This window comes from Haliotis cracherodii, unplaced genomic scaffold, assembly GCF_022045235.1.
Source record: "Haliotis cracherodii isolate W230 unplaced genomic scaffold, xgHalCrac1.p SCAF_2, whole genome shotgun sequence".
Lineage (NCBI taxonomy): Eukaryota > Metazoa > Mollusca > Gastropoda > Lepetellida > Haliotidae > Haliotis > Haliotis cracherodii.
Window position 1 is genome coordinate 2615894 of NW_027266275.1, and position 19857 is coordinate 2635750.

General features: G+C 45.4%; 2 protein-coding genes across 4 annotated transcripts; one reads left to right on the top strand and one right to left on the bottom strand.

The window, feature by feature from the left end:
- Nucleotides 1-1310: 1310 nt before the first annotated feature.
- Nucleotides 1311-12722, top strand: LOC139469212 (solute carrier family 15 member 4-like). The gene is made up of 10 exons (XM_071251349.1): nucleotides 1311-1677; nucleotides 2951-3049; nucleotides 4929-5014; nucleotides 5643-5782; nucleotides 7033-7202; nucleotides 7894-8069; nucleotides 9751-9937; nucleotides 10590-10790; nucleotides 11332-11466; nucleotides 11937-12722. The coding sequence occupies exons 1-10, from the start codon at nucleotides 1311-1313 to the stop codon at nucleotides 12164-12166; spliced, it is 1791 nt and encodes a 596-aa protein (XP_071107450.1). The 3' UTR covers nucleotides 12167-12722.
- Nucleotides 12668-17816, bottom strand: LOC139469436 (ankyrin homolog). Of its 3 annotated transcripts, none has more exons than XM_071251602.1 (2): nucleotides 17734-17816; nucleotides 12668-13940 (listed from the first exon to the last, which is right to left on the bottom strand). In XM_071251602.1, exon 2 carries the CDS (start codon nucleotides 13686-13688, stop codon nucleotides 12723-12725), a length of 966 nt encoding a protein of 321 aa, XP_071107703.1. In that variant the 5' UTR covers nucleotides 13689-13940; nucleotides 17734-17816; the 3' UTR covers nucleotides 12668-12722. The 3 variants fall into 3 exon arrangements, with proteins under 3 accessions (XP_071107703.1, XP_071107704.1, XP_071107705.1); XM_071251603.1 differs by having other exon boundaries at nucleotides 17715-17816; XM_071251604.1 differs by lacking the exon at nucleotides 17734-17816 and adding an exon at nucleotides 17376-17495.
- Nucleotides 17817-19857: the final 2041 nt, after the last annotated feature.

Genomic DNA, 19857 nt, shown 5'->3' on the forward strand with positions numbered 1-19857 from the left:
ATTAGGGGACGGGTCTTTTGTTGAACATGATATTAGGTGACGGGTCTTTTGTTGAACATGACATTAGGTGACGGGTCTCTTGTTAAACATGACATTAGGTGACGAGTCTTTTGTTGAACATGACATTAGGGGACGGGTCTTTTGTTGAACATGACAATAGGTGAAAGTTCTCTTGTTAAACATGACATTAGGTGAGGGGTCTTTTGTTGAACATGACATTAGGGGACGGGTCTTTTGTTGAACATGACATTAGGGGACGGGTCTTTTGTTGAACATGACATTAGGTGAAAGTTCTCTTGTTAAACATGACATTAGGTGAGGGGTCTCTTGTTGAACATGACATTAGGTGAGGGGTCTCTTGTTGAACATGACATAAGGGGACGGGTCTTTTGTTGAACATGATATTAGGTGACGGGTCTTTTGTTGAACATGACATTAGGTGAAAGTTCTCTTGTTAAACATGACATTAGGTGAGGGGTCTCTTGTTGAACATGAAATTGGGTGACTGGTTTCGTGTTAAACATGACATTAGGTGAAAGTTCTCTTGTTAAACATGACATTAGGTGAGGGGTCACTTGTTGAACATGACATTGGGTGACTGGTTTCGTGTTAAACATGACATTAGGTGACAGGTCTTTTGTTGAACATGATATTAGGTGACGGGTCTTTTGTTGAACATGACATTAGGTGACGGGTCTTTGTTGAACATGGCATTGGGTGACTGGTTTCGTGTTAAACATGACATTAGATGACGGGTCTTTTGTTGAACATGATATTAGGTGAGGGGTCTCGTGTTGAACATGACATTAGGTGACGGGTTTGTAAAGCTTGGGGATTCACGGCGCTGTTCCCTTCACAAGGAATGGATCAGATACCGTGCTTGTAAGACAGCGGTGCCATGGGTGATGACTGCGTTATAATGGACGACAATGTCCCACTACACATGGCCAGAATCGCCAGGGAAAACATGGAATATTTTCCTGCAATGTATTGTACTGCTCCATCCAAACCGGATCTGGCAGATGCCTCAGAGAACCAATAGAATTTGATTTCTCCAGCAGAGTTTCTGAATATGTTGGTAACCTTTCCATGCCGTTGTCAGAGTATTGGTGAGGCACGTGGACATTTCACCCGATATATTGGGTGGTGATTATTTTGAGAAGAGTTTTCAGTTTAATAGTGTGTTTGACGTCAACATGCACTCCGTGACATCAGTACGTTAACAATGCACTCTGTCGCCCCACCAGCTCTGATACGGCTGTACCTATGTATGTACAGTAAACATACAATACATCACACCTCGTTCCTTCATGCTGGCTGATAAGAGTGTTTACTATGCAGGTGAAGGTCTACATATCTCCGTTGATATGCCCAGACCCGACAACACCAGCTATGTGGCCGTCGGGGAGACACAACCGCTGCTTCAGGGCGACAAGATGGCGACCAAGAAGACCTATGAGAAGTCACTGGACGAGTTCTCCGCCTCGGAGCAGCTGCCAGGCAAAACCAAAGTAACGCTTGGCGCCACCAAAGTGTTTGTGGTCACGTCCATCCTGATCTGCGAACTGTGTGAGCGACTGACGTACTACAGCATCGTGGCCAACCTCATCCTCTTCTGCACCAGCACCTTGAAGTATAGTAGCCCGGATGCAGCGACCATCAGCCTCGTCTTCTCAGGTCTGTCTTAGGATACGTTTCGCGGTACATGCATGAAACGGGATGAATGTTTCAGATTTTCATCTTCATTTCATTCGAAAGAGCTTGAAAACAAATTTAATTTTTTCTGACTTAAATAACAAAGCTAAAATATACGTTACTTGGGATACTGAAAGACGTTTAAACGCTTTCAGATGTCCTTGTGCAATAGTAAGCCAAAATGTGAAGTATTGACGCGTTCTACGATTGCTATTCCTTGTTTGGATATTTGACAGAAATGGTTTCAAGCGCAATACTGGTTATAGATAATTGCAGTGTTTCTTCTGCACAATGGTCTGCTACATAACTCTTTCCTCTAGACTGGAGGTACTTGAAGCTCGCAATTATTAAATGTCTAGTTTACTAATACCAGTTACTTTGCTCACATCTATAAACATATGCCGACATAAAAAAAAGTAATTATTTGACCTTTAGTGTCAGGGGTGCGCGTGATAGGATATGACCTCGCGCCAGTGTGTACTTTAGAGGGGTCACAATGTCCTACCCAATGCTGGAATCTATTATAGCTTGAGGGTTGTGCCAGCTGCAAACAGACGGTGATGTATAAGCGGGTATGGTGTATGTAAACATCTGGCTGATATGTGATCATCGACCGATGACCGATAGGTGCAGTATCACACATAACCAGCAGGATCCGGATTTTATTCTCTCCAATACAACGTCCACTGTGCTTACCCAATCCGATATCAAGTCGTGTACTATTCTGTTTTGACATGGTGGAGTGGTCTATGCTTTAGCATGTATTACGTGATCAACACTTTGCGATATACTGTTTACATTATCTAGAATCTTTTTAATATGCATTTTAAAGATATATGTATTTTATATGCATTTGTCTTTTTCAACTATGCAATAGCTATAAATACACAATGCCTTTTAGAAAGTGGTCAAACGTAACGAATGTTATTTTTCTGGGTTACACTTTTTAGTGACCCGCAAAATAATATTTGTTACATTTGACCACTACCACTTGTTGGACTGGAAATCTCGGTGGCTGAGTGTGTTCGATCGCTGTCTTCGTGAGCTGGCGATTAGGTGGCTCATTTTGAGAGTGTGGGTTCCAATCCCGGACGGGACTCAGCCCCCAAAAGTACTGGAAATTGTACTTTACTAAGAAAGTGTGCTTCCAAATATAACACTTTTTATATGTTACAGTTGAACGTGTCTCGGTATAATCATGTGAGTAGAACTGTCATGTCAGCCACTGTAGTTTGTACGCTCCATCCGTGTGTAGGTGTGGTGTACTTCATCCCCGTGGCAGGGGGATACATCGCCGACGCAATGGCGGGCCGCTACAACACCATCCTCGGAGCGGGTCTGATCTACCTGATAGGTAAGTTACCTACATCCCAGACGAGATGTCGGGCCGGTACAACGCGAGGCAAGGACGCTAACTGACTATAAAAGAACAGTTTCCACCCTCCCCAAACTAGCCTCGAATACCGGAATTACATTTTTACGAGTCTGTGCATAGTCCAATAAAAATCGCGTGACGAACTAGACATCCGGTTCGTCAACAACACGGGTTTAAAAGTGCAGGATTTGCAAAGCATGTATACAGTCAACTTGGCGTCGACAGATATGTAGCAAATCTTTTCACGTTTTTAATCAAGGTGCTCAGGTGAGTTGATGCACTTCGCGGCGTAATACCCGTTTTATTACAATATAGATCTTTATTATCGATCAGATCGTCTTGACTGGGCGCCGCCATTTTGTTTCAAGCAAATGCAAGTGATATGAGAGATGGAATCTGATTGGTCAATAGGAGGGACATAGAAGGGATATAACTCGTAATAGCCACTGATGGACCCTGGAAATTCTAGCGTAGTTCGACAAGGGTGGAAAGGGGATTTTTTAAGTCAGTTTACTCCCTTGCCTCGGGAAGATGCCTTGGAGCGGGCCTCATCTACCTCAACGGGGAGTTACCCAGATCGCAAAGACTGAATTGCGGGCCTGGTCTACCTAGCTCTCTCAGCACTTCCTGGTCAGTCCTTGACAACCGAGCGTGGTGGCAGGTCTAGTGTGTTCACAGTTGCATAGGGATAACGAGGGCCTGTGGTGTAGTGCTGGACCTGGGCCTGTGGTGTAGTGCTGGACCTGGATCTGTAGTGTAGTGCTGGACCTGGATCTGTAGTGTAGTGCTAGACCTGGAAGTGTAGTGTAGTGCTGGATCTGGGCTTGTAGTGTAGTGCTGGACCTGGACCCGTAGTGTAGTGATGGACCTGGACCCGTTGTGTAGTGCTGGACCTGGCCCTGTATTGTAGTGCTGGACCTGGGCCTGTAGCGTAGTACTGGACCTGGACCTGAAGTGTAGTGCTAGACCTGGACCTGTAGTGTAGTGCTAGACCTGGACCTGTAGTATAGTGCTGGACCTGGACCCGTAGTGTAGTGCTGGACCTGTGTATAGTGCTGGACCGAGACCCGTAGTGTAGTGCTGGACCTGGACTTGTAGTGTAGTGCTGGACCTGGCCCTGTATTGTAGTGTTGGACCTGCCCTTTAGTGTACTGCTGGACCTGTACCCGTAGTGTTGTGTTGGACCTGGCCCTGTAGTGTAGTCCTGGACCTGGACCTGTAGTGTAGTGCTGGACCTGGACCTGCAGTGTAGTGCTGGACCTGGACCCGTAGTGTAGTGCTGGACCTGGACCTGTAGTGTAGAGCTGGACCTGGACCTGGACCTGTAGTGTAGTGCTGGTCCTGTAGTGTAGTGTTAGACCTGGACGTGTAGTGCTGGACCAGTACCGACATGCACAAAGCGATCTTAGCACTAAGATGATCGTAACTCCCATACTTTAACATAGGCTTACAATAGTCTTAGCGCTAAGATCGCTTTGTGCAAGTGGGCCCTGGACCTGTAGTGTAGTGCTGGTCCTGTATTGTAGTGTTTGACCTGGACGTGTATTGCTTGACCTGGACCTGTAGTGAAGTGCAGGACCTGTGCCTGTGGTGTAGTACTAGACCTGGACCTGTGGTATAGTGCTGGACCTGGACCTGTAGTGTAGTGCTGGACCTGGACCTGTAGTGTAGTGCTGGACCTGGACCTGTAGTGTAGTGTTAGGCCTGACCCTGCAGTGCAATGCTAATGATAATGAACTATATTTGCATGCATCATTTGCCGTTTGCAAAAAAGGTTCAGCTTGATGTGTGTGTTGGGCCAGAAGTCCGCCTCTGTAGATCCCAGTGGACTGCAGTCTGCTCACATTCTCCATTGCAGGTCTTGTGATGATCCCGGCCTCCTCCATAGATTATAAAAGCATGTTCGGCAGGTCGGAGGATGGGTCGGCCTATGACATGACACTGGTAAGTTGAAACACCGGCAGTACTACAATATATCTAAAGATATGGATCATAGGGATAGGGGCAATGTGCACGGTGATCGTGTACCAGATCCATGACTAACGCTGAAACACCTGACTGCCGACTCTTACTCGGATTGTAGCCACGTGATCAAAACTCAGTGGTGATGTTTATCGCTAGCGAAATGGATATTTCTTGAAAAGCGCACTCTGCAATTTTTGTCATTACCGTAAGTTATATTCCTTATCGGCGGAATGGCTTGTTTTCACTTCATAAGTATTAATTAATCGTCGCGATATTTCTTGATCCTGTTTCAAGTGGCCGGGACAATAGCCGTTTTCACGGTCATGGAATGTACTTTTAACATTTTCGTTGTTGAAATTAAATATTCTCTCTCATTTTAGCGTCGCTGGTTGTCTTCATTCGCTGTTTGAAAGCAAGACCCAAAACACAAAAATGTGGTTGAAAAACCACTCAGAAAGCCTAGTCATTTTGCCATTTTTAAATCTGGAATTGATTAGAAACCTGTACTTTATATGTCCATCGTGCTATTTTAGCTTCATGACTTTTTGTTAGATTTCCGTCCAGATTATTTTAAACCGAAGTATCGACTGCCTCATGTTTTCTCCAGGAGGCGAGACGTGGATTCTTCCTGGGGGGCCTGGCGTTTGTAGCGATAGGGACTGGTGGTATCAAGGCCAATGTCGGACCCTTCGGGGCCCAGCAGTTGGAGAAGCTTGGAGAAGCTGCCGTGCAGTCCTTCTTTAACTGGTAATCAAAGACCGTACATTCAATACACTAGTGCTCTACAACCGTACATCAATACACTAGTGCTCTTCAACCGTACATCAATACACTAGTGCTCTACAACCGTACATTCAATACACTAGTGCTCTACGACTGTATATTCAATACACAAGTGCTCTACGACTGTATATTCAATACACAAGTGCTCTACGACTGTACATTCAATACACAAGTGCTCTACGACTGTACATTCAATACACTAGTGCTCTACGACTGTACGTTCAATACATTAGTGCTCTACGACTGTACATTCAATACACAAGTGCTCTACGACTGTATATTTAATACACAAGTGCTCTACGACTGTACATTCAATACACAAGTGCTCTACGGCTGTATATTCAATACACTAGTGCTCTACAACCGTACATTCAATACACTAGAGCTCTACAACCGTACATTCAATACACTAGTGCTCTACAACCACACATTCAATACACTAGTGCTCTTGAATGTTGAATGGTATAAAGCACGATTACTCAAAAGGCCCGAATGGTAGAAGGCGCGATTACTCAAAAGGCCCGATGGTAAAAGGCGCAATTACTCAAAAGGACCGAATGGTATAAAGCACGATTACTCAAAAGGCCCGATGGTAAAAGGCGCGATTACTCAAAAGGCCCGAATGGTAAAAGGCGCGATTACTCAAAAGGCCCGAATGGTAAAAGGCGCAATTACTCAAAAGGCCCGAATGGTAAAGGGCGCGATTACTCAAAAGGCCCGAATGGTGAAAGGCGAAATTACACAGAAGGCCCTAATGGTAAAAGGCGCGAATACACAAAACTCCCCCATGGTAAATGGCGCAATTACTCAAAAGGATAATAATGCAGAATTTTTGGGTTCGATCCATCAAATATGACGACATTTATAAGATTTCTCTGTAGTTCGTTGTTGACATTAAAATATGAATATGATAATGCCGGTCTACAGGTAGCCGAGGGGTACACAGGGTACATCACACTGTATATCCCGCGGCATCGGGTGATTACGAATATTTCTTTCCAGCGTAGTTTTTGACAGTCAATCTAAAATGTCTTCATCGGTACGACAAACGAACCTTTTCACACCGTTCTTGCTCTACAATCGGATGTGTTTGATTAAGTTCTCTAAACTGCGTTTAATGTTTTCAGTTTCGAGATATAATCAAATCGTATATTCGCATTGGCTCGGCATTTCCCAGCGGAGTATATGAAATGTGTACCTGATGTATTTCACAGGTTCTACTGGTTCATCAATGCTGGGGCACTGGTCGCCTACTCGGGGGTGGCCTACCTACAACAGAACTACAGCTGGGCGTGGGGTTTCTCAGTCCCTCTCTTCAGCATGATCCTGGCTCTTATTGTGTTTGTCCTTGCCAGATCCCAGTACGAACACCTGCCTCCAGGGGGTCAGTATACGACAGCATGTGTTTAGAAATCGCTAGCAAATAGCCATCATTCCAGGTGTTCAAGTCGTAAGAGGCGACTAAAGGGATCGGGGGGTCAGACTCGCCGACTTGGTTGATGCATGTCATCGTATCCCAATTAGCGGATCGATGCTCATGATGTCAAACACTGGATTGTCTGGTCCAGACTCGAGCGGAAGAAGCCTTTAGATATTTTTGCCATCTAAACGCACAGAAAAAAGGCACAATTACGTCCTGACCAATACGTCGATCTGGATGTTATTATAAGCAGCCAATACAGTCTGGTTCAAAACATGACGCCCTCTAGTCTGTGGTGGAAGATCCATTAACCATTATCTTAGTAGCTGGTTTGGCGGCTCTATGTTGCTATGTGGCACGACAGTAGCTTCATCTTGTAGTTGGATGTCTGAAACAATTCAGACATTTTCCGTACTATTCCGGCAATATCAAAGCGGGGCTTGTGGGTAATCGAACCCGGCCTTGGCTGTGACGAGCGAGCGCTTCAGGGCCTGCCGCTTGTAGTGGATCTGGAATAGCTGAAAAAGCTGTATGTCTTGTCATACATGTCAGAAAAGTTGTAATAAAGAATCTATGGCATTTTCTGTGTGACGCACACTTATATTGGCGATGAAACTCCAATTAGTCCAACAGTAACAAGTGAGAGTTGTTTCAGAGAGCGTGCTGGCCACTGTGTTCAATGTGTGGCGGAAAGGCTGTGGCCATTTTGACCGGGTGAAGAAGACGAATGGCGGGACGATTGATGACGTGACGGTAGACGGCGCTGTCAGTGTATTGAGAGTCTTGCCAGTGTATTTACTCATGATCTTCTACTGGGCCATCTACTCACAGGTACCCACCATTCCTAGAATATCACCTGACAAAATAACCACAGAATAAAACGCCAAAATGCCAATTTTAAACTAACAGTTGACGTCAAAACAGGGGCGCGATGCAAGCCACGAATCGCTTAGAGAAAGCAAATTAATCGCTCATCCCGGAGCTGCAACAGTTCGAAGCGCTTGCGCACTCTTCCAAAATGGCGGCGCAAATACCACTTGGTTGTCTTGGCCTAATGAAGAACGTAACAGAGGAGGCTCGATGACGAGCTGATGAAATTTATGACTACTTTTACGATTTAGAGCAGACTGCCTTTGCTCATTTCCCCGTGGCTCCTGTCAAGAATTTCTTGTTCCGCTGTCAAAGTTAGCCGCCATTTTGGTTTGAGGACGAAGCGACCTCAGCCAGCGATTGTTTCGCTTGCAAAAGATAGCGCACTGTTGTAAGGCGAATCGCTGTACATCGCTTGCAAGCGATTTGCGCTTTGCAACGCACCCAGGTGTATAAGGATACCAGTCGGTATATAAGGTGACGTCCAACCAGTGTGTGACGTCAACCCCAGTGTGCATGGTGACGTTAACCAGTGTGTAAGGAGAAGTCAAACCAGTGTGTGACGGTCAGCCTCTGTGTGTAAGGTGACGTTAAGCCAGTATCTGACGTCAACCAGTGTGTAAGATGATGTCAAACCAGTGTGTGATGTCAACCCCAGTGTGTAAGGTAACGTCAGGCCAGTGTGTGATGTCAATACCATTGTGTAAGCTGAAGTCAACCAGTAAGGTGACATCAAGCCAGTATGTAACGTCAACCCCAGTGTGTAAGGTGACGTCAACCAGTGTGTAATGTGACGTCAAGCCAGTGTGTAACGTCAACCCCAGTGAGTAAGGTGACGTCAAGCCAGTGTGTGACGTCAACCCCAGTGTGTAAGGTGACGTCAACCAGTGTGTAATGTGACGTCAAGCCAGTGTGTAACGTCAACCCCAGTGAGTAAGGTGACGTCAAACCAGTGTGTGACGTCAACCCCAGTGTGTAAGGTGACGTTAAGCCAGTGTGTGACGTCAACCCCAGTGTGTAAGGTGACGTCAACCAGTGTGTAATGTGACGTCAAGTCAGTATGTGACGTCAACCCCAGTGTGTAAGGTGACGTCAACCAGTGTGTAAGGTGACGTCAACCCCAGTGTGTGACGTCAACCCCAGTGTGTAAGGTGACGTCAAGCCAGTGTGTGATGTCAATCAGTGTGTAAGTTGACGTCAAGCCAGTGTGTAACGTCAATCCCAGTGTGTAAGGTGACGTCAACCAATGTGTAATGTGACGTCAAGCAAGTGTGTAACGTCAACCCCAGTGTGTAAGGTGACGTCAAGCCAGTGTGTGACGTCAACCCCAGTGTGTAAGGTGACGTCAACCAGTGTGTAATGTGATGTCAAGTCAGTATGTGACGTCAACCCAAGTGTGTAAGGTGACGTCAACCAGTGTGTCAGGTGACGTTAAGCCAGTGTGTGACGACAACCCCAGTGTGTAAGGTGACGTCAAGCCAGTGTGTGATGTCAATCAGTGTGGAAGGTGACGTCAAGCCAGTGTGTAACGTCAATCCCAGTGTGTCAAGCTTAGATTGCAGCGCAACTATAAAAGATGGTTTCTAGTGTATATTTTCACAAGCTCAATTGCTTCTAAAGATAACATGTGTATGTTAAAAAGATGCAGTCAACCTTCTTCTTGCAAGCTGAGAGGATGAACGTCAAAGTAGGGGACGTCAAAATCCCTGCCGCCATGCTGAACATCTTCAACACCATCATCATCTTGCTGCTCATCCCCCTCGTGGACCGGCTGCTATATCCCCTCTTCGAAAAGATGGGACGCCCTCTCACACATCTCCAGCGAATGGGTGAGGGATTCTCAATAACAAATAACCGTTTTTAATAATTAACGTCTTGAGTTGAAGTAGTTTTCCTCAAGTTTCATTATATCCGCGGTTCCTATAACCCAGCTTCGAAAAGATGGGATTCCTCTCACACATCTGCAGCGAATAGCTGAGGCATTCTCAATAACAAATAACAACGCGACAATGTCTCAAACCGTTGTAACTAATTAACGTCTTGAGGCGAAATAGTTTTCACTTATTTCAATAAACTATGTGCAACATTGACCCTCTAAGGTTTCATCAGGAAACGGAACACAGGCCAATGAGACCATCATATGTTTGTTTTTAACATGGCTGCAGAACTGTCTCTGTTCCATCTTGTTTTTTTTTTGTTTAACGCCGCAAAATTCCAGCTTTATGACGGCGGTCTGTAAATGGTCGAGACAATCCATTAATTGACATCATGAACATCGATCCACGCAATTGGGATTTGATGACATGCATTAACAAAGTCAGCGAGCCTGACCACCCAATCCCGTTAGTCGCCTCTTACAACAAGCATAGGAAAGCATGGGTTTGCTCAAGACCTATTCTAACCCGGATCTTCACGGGTGCAGTTCCATCTTGAAGCCTGACATGGGTAGCGTTACATGGTATCTGTCTGTCCCTTCTGCAGGTGTGGGTCTCCTGCTGGCTGGGGGGTCCGTGGTGGTGGCGGGGGTAGTGGAAATCTACAGGAAGCAGGACATCGCTGACCACGGGGCCGTCGTGCAGGTGCTCGGCCATGAGAGGTTCAACGCATCCTCCATGTCCGTGTTTGTGCAAATTCCAGAGTACGCCTTTGTGGGGGCAAGCGAAGTATTTGCCAGCATCACAGGTGAGACAACTATGTTCTTAACAAGTTTACATTATTTGGTACAAGCACAGCAGTGACCTAGCCCTTGGCCTTCACCAAGTCATGTGTAGCATTCGTCGTAGGATATCTCCGGACATAGTATTTCTATATAGCACGGTGGTGTCCGAGGAGTAAACGGTAATATAATTATATCTAATTCTATGACGGTAGCCTGTAGTCGGGAATATTACAACTACAGTCAAACACCGTTGTGTCGAACTTTGATGTGTCGAACTTACAGCTGTCGCAAAGTAAATGAAAGGTCCCTGCGTATTCCTTCTTTATTCATCATTTTCGGTTGTGTCGAACCTCGGATAACTCGAATCATTTACCTAGGTCCCTTCAACTTCGACATTACGGTGTTTGACTGTATATCAGGGGAACCTGTAGGGTGCGATACCACACACGTAAGGACGGTCCGTGATTATAGAAAGCCACTGAGTTTTATAACTTACAGAATATGTAAACATTACATTATATTATCTATCAACTTTTAAGTGTAATAGACAAGCTCCGTTCCCAGGTCTGGAGTTCGCCTTCACACAAGCGCCCCCGTCCATGCAGGGGCTCCTCACAGGCCTCTTCCTGATGACCTCCGGGATCGGCAGCTTCGTCTCGTCAGCCATTCTCAAAATTGTTGAAGCAGCCACAACAGCTGGTGAGTTGCGATGTTTGTTTGTTGTTTGTTTGTTGATTAACGCAGCACTCAGCAATATGGCAGCTATATGACGGCGGTATGTAAATAATCGATTCTGAACCAGACAATCCAGTGATAAATGGCCTTGCGCAATTGGGATACGATGACATGCATCAACCACGTCAGCAAGCTCGACCATCCGATCCCGTTAGTCACCTCTTAGGGTCCCTGTGTGTGTATTTATGTATGTATGTATATGTGTGTGTGTGTGTGTGTGTGTGTGTGATGGATGGATGGATGTCTATCTTGTGCGATATGCTACGTTAAGGATGTGCGTACTTTCGTACGCGTGAATGTACGTACATACACGCGCATAAGTTGCGACTTACGTACGCATGTACGAAAGTCCGCGTGTATGTACGTACGTAAAAAAATACACGTGTATGTACTGTCTGAATGTCATGTTAATGAACAATAACCATCTCCCTCAGATCCCTGGTTCCCCGACGACATCAACAACGGAAAGGCGGAGTATTTGTTCTTCCTGTTGGGCGGCCTCATGCTCGTCAACTTCTTCGGCTTCCTCCTGGTGGCGCGCTGGTACAAGTACCTGCCTTCCCCCTCTCGTGACGACACGGTTCCCGACCAGGTGGAAGGGGCGGATAACAACGGATACACCATCACCTACGACGAAAAGGACGTCGTAAACACCAAATTCTGATAGATCTTCAAAGGATGTCATAGCGGTCTTCTCGAGGGTGGCAACGTCTAATACGGATTATATTTGCAGAAGTTGCTCTAATCAGTACTTCCTACACTCGCTCAGGGCCCACCGATTCATGTTCCGAGGAGGTCAGACGCTGATCGACAGCAGTGTTCTCCTTGGCTACCAATGGACTGTACGATTCGACACACGTTCCTGCCACAGGACCTTAAACTACCTGGTCAATCCCGGACCTTAGCCACCAGATGATTCAGTTCAACCATATTTGAATACGGTGCTAAATCATGGAAAAAAAACTCTTGGACTGAAACTGTAATGTATGTACTGTTAAACGTGTAACGTTGTCCTTACACTTGGTGAATTCGAATAGCTGATAAGCGCGTTGTGCTCGAACATGTAGTATTGCCACACTGACACTATATTATGAACATATACGGAACCACATGCTCTTGTGTTCGTTTGTTGACATCGTGACAATCAACAACACTGAATAATGCATTATTATGTTTATCTTGAATAATCCAATATGTACAGTGTTCAACAAACAAACATATCACAAATCTAGCAAGAGTAACTTATTCTTCAGCTCTGCGGGAACGTCCAGAGATTGTAACCTGCAGTTTCTGCCCGGGGAGTAACCGACAAGCTGAGACACCGCCCTGTGGCAGAGACTCCCTAGCGCCTGGGGGGACTGGCAGTTCGTCACCAGCCACCCCCACACATCCGGGTTCTGTTCTTCAACTCGTTGTCTGAGTTCAGGGTCGAGGCTGAACCTGAACAGATCGGCGTCAGAACACGGCCTGGCAGCCCACAACACGCGGACCATGTCCATCCGTCCGGAAAACAGGGCCGCGTACATAGGTGTCATATTCACCCACCGGCGTCTGTGGAGGGTGACGGATTCCTGGCAGGGGTTGGCACCGTGTTGTAACAGAACTCTAGCGCAGCCTGTGTGCCACTTTCTCACGGCCACAATCAAAGGGCTCTGGCCGTGAACGTCTGTCATCTCCGGAGACGCCCCTGCTCGTAACAGTGCGTCAGTGCAGTCCGTGAACCCTCCGTTACATGCTTCATGCAACGCTGTCTGGCCGCCCCTGTTGGCGTGGTTTACCGAGTCGATGCGGGCCAGGAGGAAGTTGACTATGTCAATGTGGTCGTTCCTGACTGCATACATCAGTGGTGTCAAGCCCCAAATATTCCGCTCTTCATGGGGATCGAATTCACTCCCTGCTTCAAGCAGCTTTTCAAAGGCTTGAAGGTGACCCGCCTTGACTGCTATCAACAGGGCAGTATCACCGTGTATGTTGCGAGCAGATACGTCGCCGCCATTGTCAAGCAGCAGGCTGACGAGCTCCACGTTTCCAGTACTGGCCGCGATATGCAGAGCCTTATTACCGTAGTCATCCACAGAACAGGACGCATCACATCCAGCCTTGAGTAGGATCTTGACGAGCTCGACGTCCCCCCTCTCTACACACTCCATCAACATTGTGCCCATGCTGGCCCAGGACGTCAACATGTTGAACCTTCACGGAAGGCTAACCCCGGCAGAACGCATCCCACGCGTGTAATTCCGTGTTACTTTACTTGAAATTATCAGTTTGTGTTTTAGAAATGAATCAGTCCCCGGGATAATTCCAAGAGCCCATTTCTATGACCCGGACAATCACTGTTATGTGGTATGTGGTATGTCCAAGCATGGACACTGGGGTGAAACTGCTCCACGAAGTCCACTCTGTGACCTCGTTAGTCTGCGCTACACGTCATGCACCTGAAAAGTGAAAAACACAAACTTAACACGTTGAGTGAGTGAGTGTTGCTTAACGTCGAACTCAGCAATATTCCAGTTACATGACGGCAGTCTGTAAATAATCGAGTCCAGGGTCCACTTTCACAAAGCGATCTTAGCGCTCTGATGATTGTAACTCCCATACTTTAATAGTATTAAGTATATAGACTTACGATAGTTTTAGGGCTAAGGTCACTTTGTGCAAGCTGTACCAGGACTCGTTCCGCAATGCGATCCCAGCGCTAAGGTGACAGGTAACTCCCATACTTTAACACCGGATTACGGTCATCGTAGCTCTAAGGTCGCTTTGCGGAAAGGGGCCCTGGTCCATACAATCAAGTGATTAACATTATGAGCATCGATCTACACAACTGGGATACGATGACATGCATCAACCAAATCAGAGAGCCTGACATCCGATCCCATTAGTCGCCTCTTACGACAAGCATGGGTTGCTGAAGACCAATTCTAACCCGGATCTTCACGGGTCGTGAGTGAGCGAGTTGGACCAACTGTACAATATTTAAGTTATATTAGGGTGTGTTAGTCGTGGTTATTGTTGAATCTGGGATTCGAACCAGCGACCACTGTGCCTTGGCACAAAAAAATCTTTATTGGGTCAACCTGTACTGGGTATAGACTGTCCTAGTTACGTAGAAGTATTAATTATTCCCCAGGAGAATAGAACTGGTTATAGAAAGTCGGCCTCACTACACACTTTGGAAAGTGGAAATACCAACTTGAATATAAACACAAACTATATACAAGTATTCCACATCACAGTTTATTGAGCAGCAGTTGTAACAAGTATATAACAAGTCATTAAAAGAATAGAAATAACACAATGGGCATCCGGTGAGTTATCACTAAATTGGTGCTCTACTCAGCGCTAATAAGCGTTTGAGAAAATTACAAGGGAGCATGGGCCATTGGGATGAATAATCGTTGGAAAGATGTAACCAAACTTGTAAAAGAAACTTTATCTTTGTCTCTCATGTGTGTGATGTGCGTACATACGACATAGACCCGTGAAGATTCCCGTGAAGATCCGGGGTAGAATAGGTCTTCAGCAACCCATGCTTGTCCCCCCGTGAAGATTCCGGGGTAGAATAGGTCTTCAGCAACCCATGCTTGTCCCCCCGTGAAGATTCCGGGGTAGAATAGGTCTTCAGCAACCCATGCTTGTCCCCCCGTGAAGATTCCGGGGTAGAATAGGTCTTCAGCAACCCATGCTTGTCCCCCCGTGAAGATTCCGGGGTAGAATAGGTCTTCAGCAACCCATGCTTGTCCCCCCGTGAAGATTCCGGGGTAGAATAGGTCTTCAGCAACCCATGCTTGTCCCCCCGTGAAGATTCCGGGGTAGAATAGGTCTTCAGCAACCCATGCTTGTCCCCCCGTGAAGATTCCGGGGTAGAATAGGTCTTCAGCAACCCATGCTTGTCCCCCCGTGAAGATTCCGGGGTAGAATAGGTCTTCAGCAACCCATGCTTGTCCCCCCGTGAAGATTCCGGGGTAGAATAGGTCTTCAGCAACCCATGCTTGCCGTGAAGATTCCGGGGTAGAATAGGTCTTCACCAACCCATGCTTGCCGTAAAAAGCGACTAACGGGATCGGGTGGCCAGGCTGGCTGACTTGGTTGATGCATGTCATCGATCCCAATTGCGTGGATCGATGCTCATGATATTAATCACTGGATTGTCTGGTCCAGACTCGATTATATACAGACCGCCGTCATATAGCTGGAATATTGCTGAGTGCGGATTAAAACATCAAACCAACCAACCAAAATACGAAATATATCAATTATTATGAAAATATATTTTAAACATCCCAAACTGTAAATTATTACATGTTTCAGTGAGTGAGTGAGTGGGTGAGTGAGTGAGTATGGGTTTACGCCGCTTTTAGCAATATTCCAGCAATTTCACGGCGGGGGACACCAGAAATAGGCTTCACACATTGTACCCGTGTCTTCGGCGTGACGAGAGGATGTTTTAACCACTAGGCTACCCGGCCGCCCCTACATGTTTAAGTTATTCGACAACAATCATAACAGGGAGATACCTCCTGACCTAGACTGGTTTACCTGCCCAAGAGCGCTTGCGAAGGGCAGGATACATGTCTAGCTCTATCCGTACCTTCAGAATCAGGAATGAGAATATGGCACATTTCATTTATGTATCATGAAAGTAGAAAACAAACATGAAAACAAAACTAGCAATATGTTTTCAAAACAATGACTTTCTGAGACAATTGTTACTAGTTTTGTTTCCATAATATGATTGTTATCTACTTTTATATTACAAAAATATTTAAACTGAAATGTGCCATATTCTCATTCCTGATCCTGAACATGTGATTACTTTAAATCGAACAGATTCCGTCTCCCAGTAGGACGAAAGGGAGTCTAAAGGTGAAGGTGAAATGTGGTTTCATGTCGCGGACAAGATCATAGCCCCAATATTGTGCGGTTTGTGTGTGTATGTGTGTGTGGCTCCAGACAGACATTGTATTCACGCAAACACGAAGGTAGTAGTCGCCTAAAGGGTGATCCGTATGGTTGTTTCAGGGATATTTTATTAGTTGTGACAACAGGAGGGACAATTCAGCTTTGAGCTGGCCATGCGCAAGTCCAATGACAAGCACCAATGCCAATACAGGTCTCATCATGTTGCCAGAGATTGATCTGGGATTCTAAACTACGTGCCCACTGCAGCCAAACCGGGAATAAAATTCATTATTTTGTTTAAATTGGGATTTTAATTTTTTTTCTTCTATTTTCCTAGATTCGGAGGTATTTTAACATTGCATTATGTGCGATAGTGTAAAACTAAGTTTAAATATCTCTTCCTCTTTATTGGCCCTGTTGTCAGTGATGTCAAAGCCTTAACATTAGTTATAACTAGTATATTAACATGAATTGGGAAAATGTTAATAAGAAATAGGAAGTTGAAGACTTCGGGCGGAATACCGGCTTTTGAGCAGGTCAAGAGAAGCCCCTGATAGCTGGCATATATTGCCGAATATGGCGTAAAACTACATTTAGGGTTTTGCGTCACATAATATATTTGCTTTGTAGCTTCACATTTATAGTAAATTGCTGAGAGCAGCGTTAAACAACAAACAAACAAAACATCCATTGTATATATGACGACGGCCTGTGAATAATCGAGTCTGGGCCAGGCGAACCAGTGATTGATATTATAAAAAACGATCCAACGATTGTAAATTAAGATGTAAGTAAGACTTATATTATTTTGAATTTAGTAGTTTCTAAAGATAGTTACTTTTGTCGTAACATGACCCTCAATATTACGCAGAGCTACAGGTATATCAGTTGAGATCTCCCGCGCAAAATTCAACTTCCAGCAAATGTAACACTCGTGCAGTCGTTCACAGAAAGATAGCTAGGTTTACCTTCTCAAAATGACCGCAACTCGGTAAAGCAACCACGCCACCGACGTGTGCTTGTGTTCGGCTAACTTCGCGAGAATTCTAATTTCCACGAAAAGTCGTACTTCACAGATGTGTTGATATAAGAATGTCGTGTGCGCATGCTCAGGGTCAAAGAGTATGACCTACATTTGGCCGTATGTCTCGTGTCCCAATGACTAACAGTGCACCTCCACCGTGTACATGCAGACATGCATCATTGATCGGGAGGCAGAACGCTCTCAGGCTTCGATACCTTTGCTGCATATGGCTCCGACGTGACCACTGGTTACGAACGGTCATAAGAATACATTCTAAACTTACCACATTAAATTGTACCCACCCCGGAAAGCGTGTTGTTCTCAGAGCGATGTCATCTACGTCCCTCCTCACAGCGACGATCCACTGCCGGAGCATGTCATTCTATTTTTAGAACAATTATTTGTGTAGGTGGGTCGTTATTTTATCGGTAAACATTACGTAAGAGAAATCATAATGTTTCCATTCCCACCGGCTCAGATTTGTGTCTCAACGCGAATGAAGGTGTTTGAAATTACAAACAGTTTTCTGGCCTTGCTCGCGATGTCAGGTGGGATACAATGGAGGCTCTTCGATCAAAGGGAGGTAACTTGAATTGATTTGTTTTTGCGTGCACTGGTGCTTTCTTTCTTTTAGGCCGACTGTAAAGTATTTGACGGTTGAAAAGATTTAAAAAAATCAAATGTTTGTACAGATATTATTTCTGTGTATAAAATATAAATATACTCAACAACAAAAGTTCCTGTGACACCAATATTTTAGTGTATTTTTCAAACAAGTAAAGTTTGGTTTTCAATATTGTAGTACATGTATGGAATCAAGTCACAAAAACACATCTGCTACAGAAAAACATGCATTCCATGCAAAAGTTGACTTTTATGCAAGCCCCATGCATTTCACTACCCAAGAATGGGTATAAAAACATGAGCGTTAACGGGATTCCATATGCATTGTTTAGCATCGTGCTGACAAAAACCACTCAGAAAAACAACAAAATTACGCAATTATTCAACATTACGAAATGCCACGCCTGTCCGAAAATGAGCGTCTGCGAGCCATATGGTATGCTTGAAGCAGGTTCGAGTCAACATGATGTTGCAAGGCAGTTTACGTCCAAAGAAACACCATTTGGTGTTTATGGCAACCTTGGTAACGGACGAATGCAGGCAGAGACCATCCTCGGAGTGGCAGGCCAAGCGTAACCAATAATCGACAAGACTACTGGATTCGAACAACACACCTACGAAATCGATTCCAGCCAGCAACAGTGACTGCAAGAAGCATCCCTGGCCTTCGACGAATATCTTCACAACCGTACGTCGTCGCCTCAGACGTGCAGGGATTAAATATTGTGTTGTCGCCAGAAGACCCGCCAGACGTCGCATTTTGACAGGAAACCACCGTCAAACATGTCTACAGTGGTGCAGACAGCGTCTACGCTGGATGGCCATACAGTGGGGTAAAGTTCTTTTCACTGACGAGACTCGTATTCACCTCAGACACAGCGATGTACCGAAGTCGAGGTGAACGTTACGTCAATCATTGTGTCATGGAAGAAGATTGGTTCGGGAGCGGCAGCGTTATGGTATGGGGTGGGATTACAGCAAGACAGAGGACCCGTTTGATAGTGGTAGAGGGAAATCTCAATGGACAGCGCTACCGCGACGAGGATATCGGCCCTGTTGTTATACCATTTGCGTCATCATGGCCCAGGTATTACCTTTTCAACATGACAACGCCCGGCCTCATATTGCTCGACTTGTTCAGGATTTTCTTCAACAAAACAACGTGAATGTCATCCCCTGGCCGGCTCGCTCCCCTGATCTCTTACCAATCGAGCACACGGCGCCTTCGACGTCAACCACGTGTTCCACAGACACTCCAGGAACTTTGAAACATGTTCCAGCAGTTATGGACAGATATCCCACGGGACTTTGTGCGACGCCTGGTCCATTCCGTTAGAAGAAGATGTGTTGCTTGCATCGCAACCAGAGGTGGACACACACGCTATTGATTTGCAGGTTGACACTTTGGCATGTTCATGTTGTTTTTTTATATGAAATCACGCATTTTCTGAAGTCAGTATGGCAAATTAAACCATTTGAACACTTACAGGAGTCTTTTATCTGTTGCAAACTGAAATTGTATCAGATTTGTTAAAAAACAACTTTGCATTAAATCTTATTCAATGTCACAGGAACTTTTGTTGTTCAGTATATAGACCTGCAGTAGATTTTATCCACATACCAGCGAGCATGTGCAATGTGTGAGACTGCCAATCCACTTTTGGTACGCCAGTTGAAGGGCCTGTTTAGAGAGAATACGGGACTCAGTAGGTACGAGGGATGCAAATAAAGTCGTATTTGGTACGTAGATTCAACATTTTAAGAAAATAATGGTTTGCGTAAAAATAGTCTACATATATTTC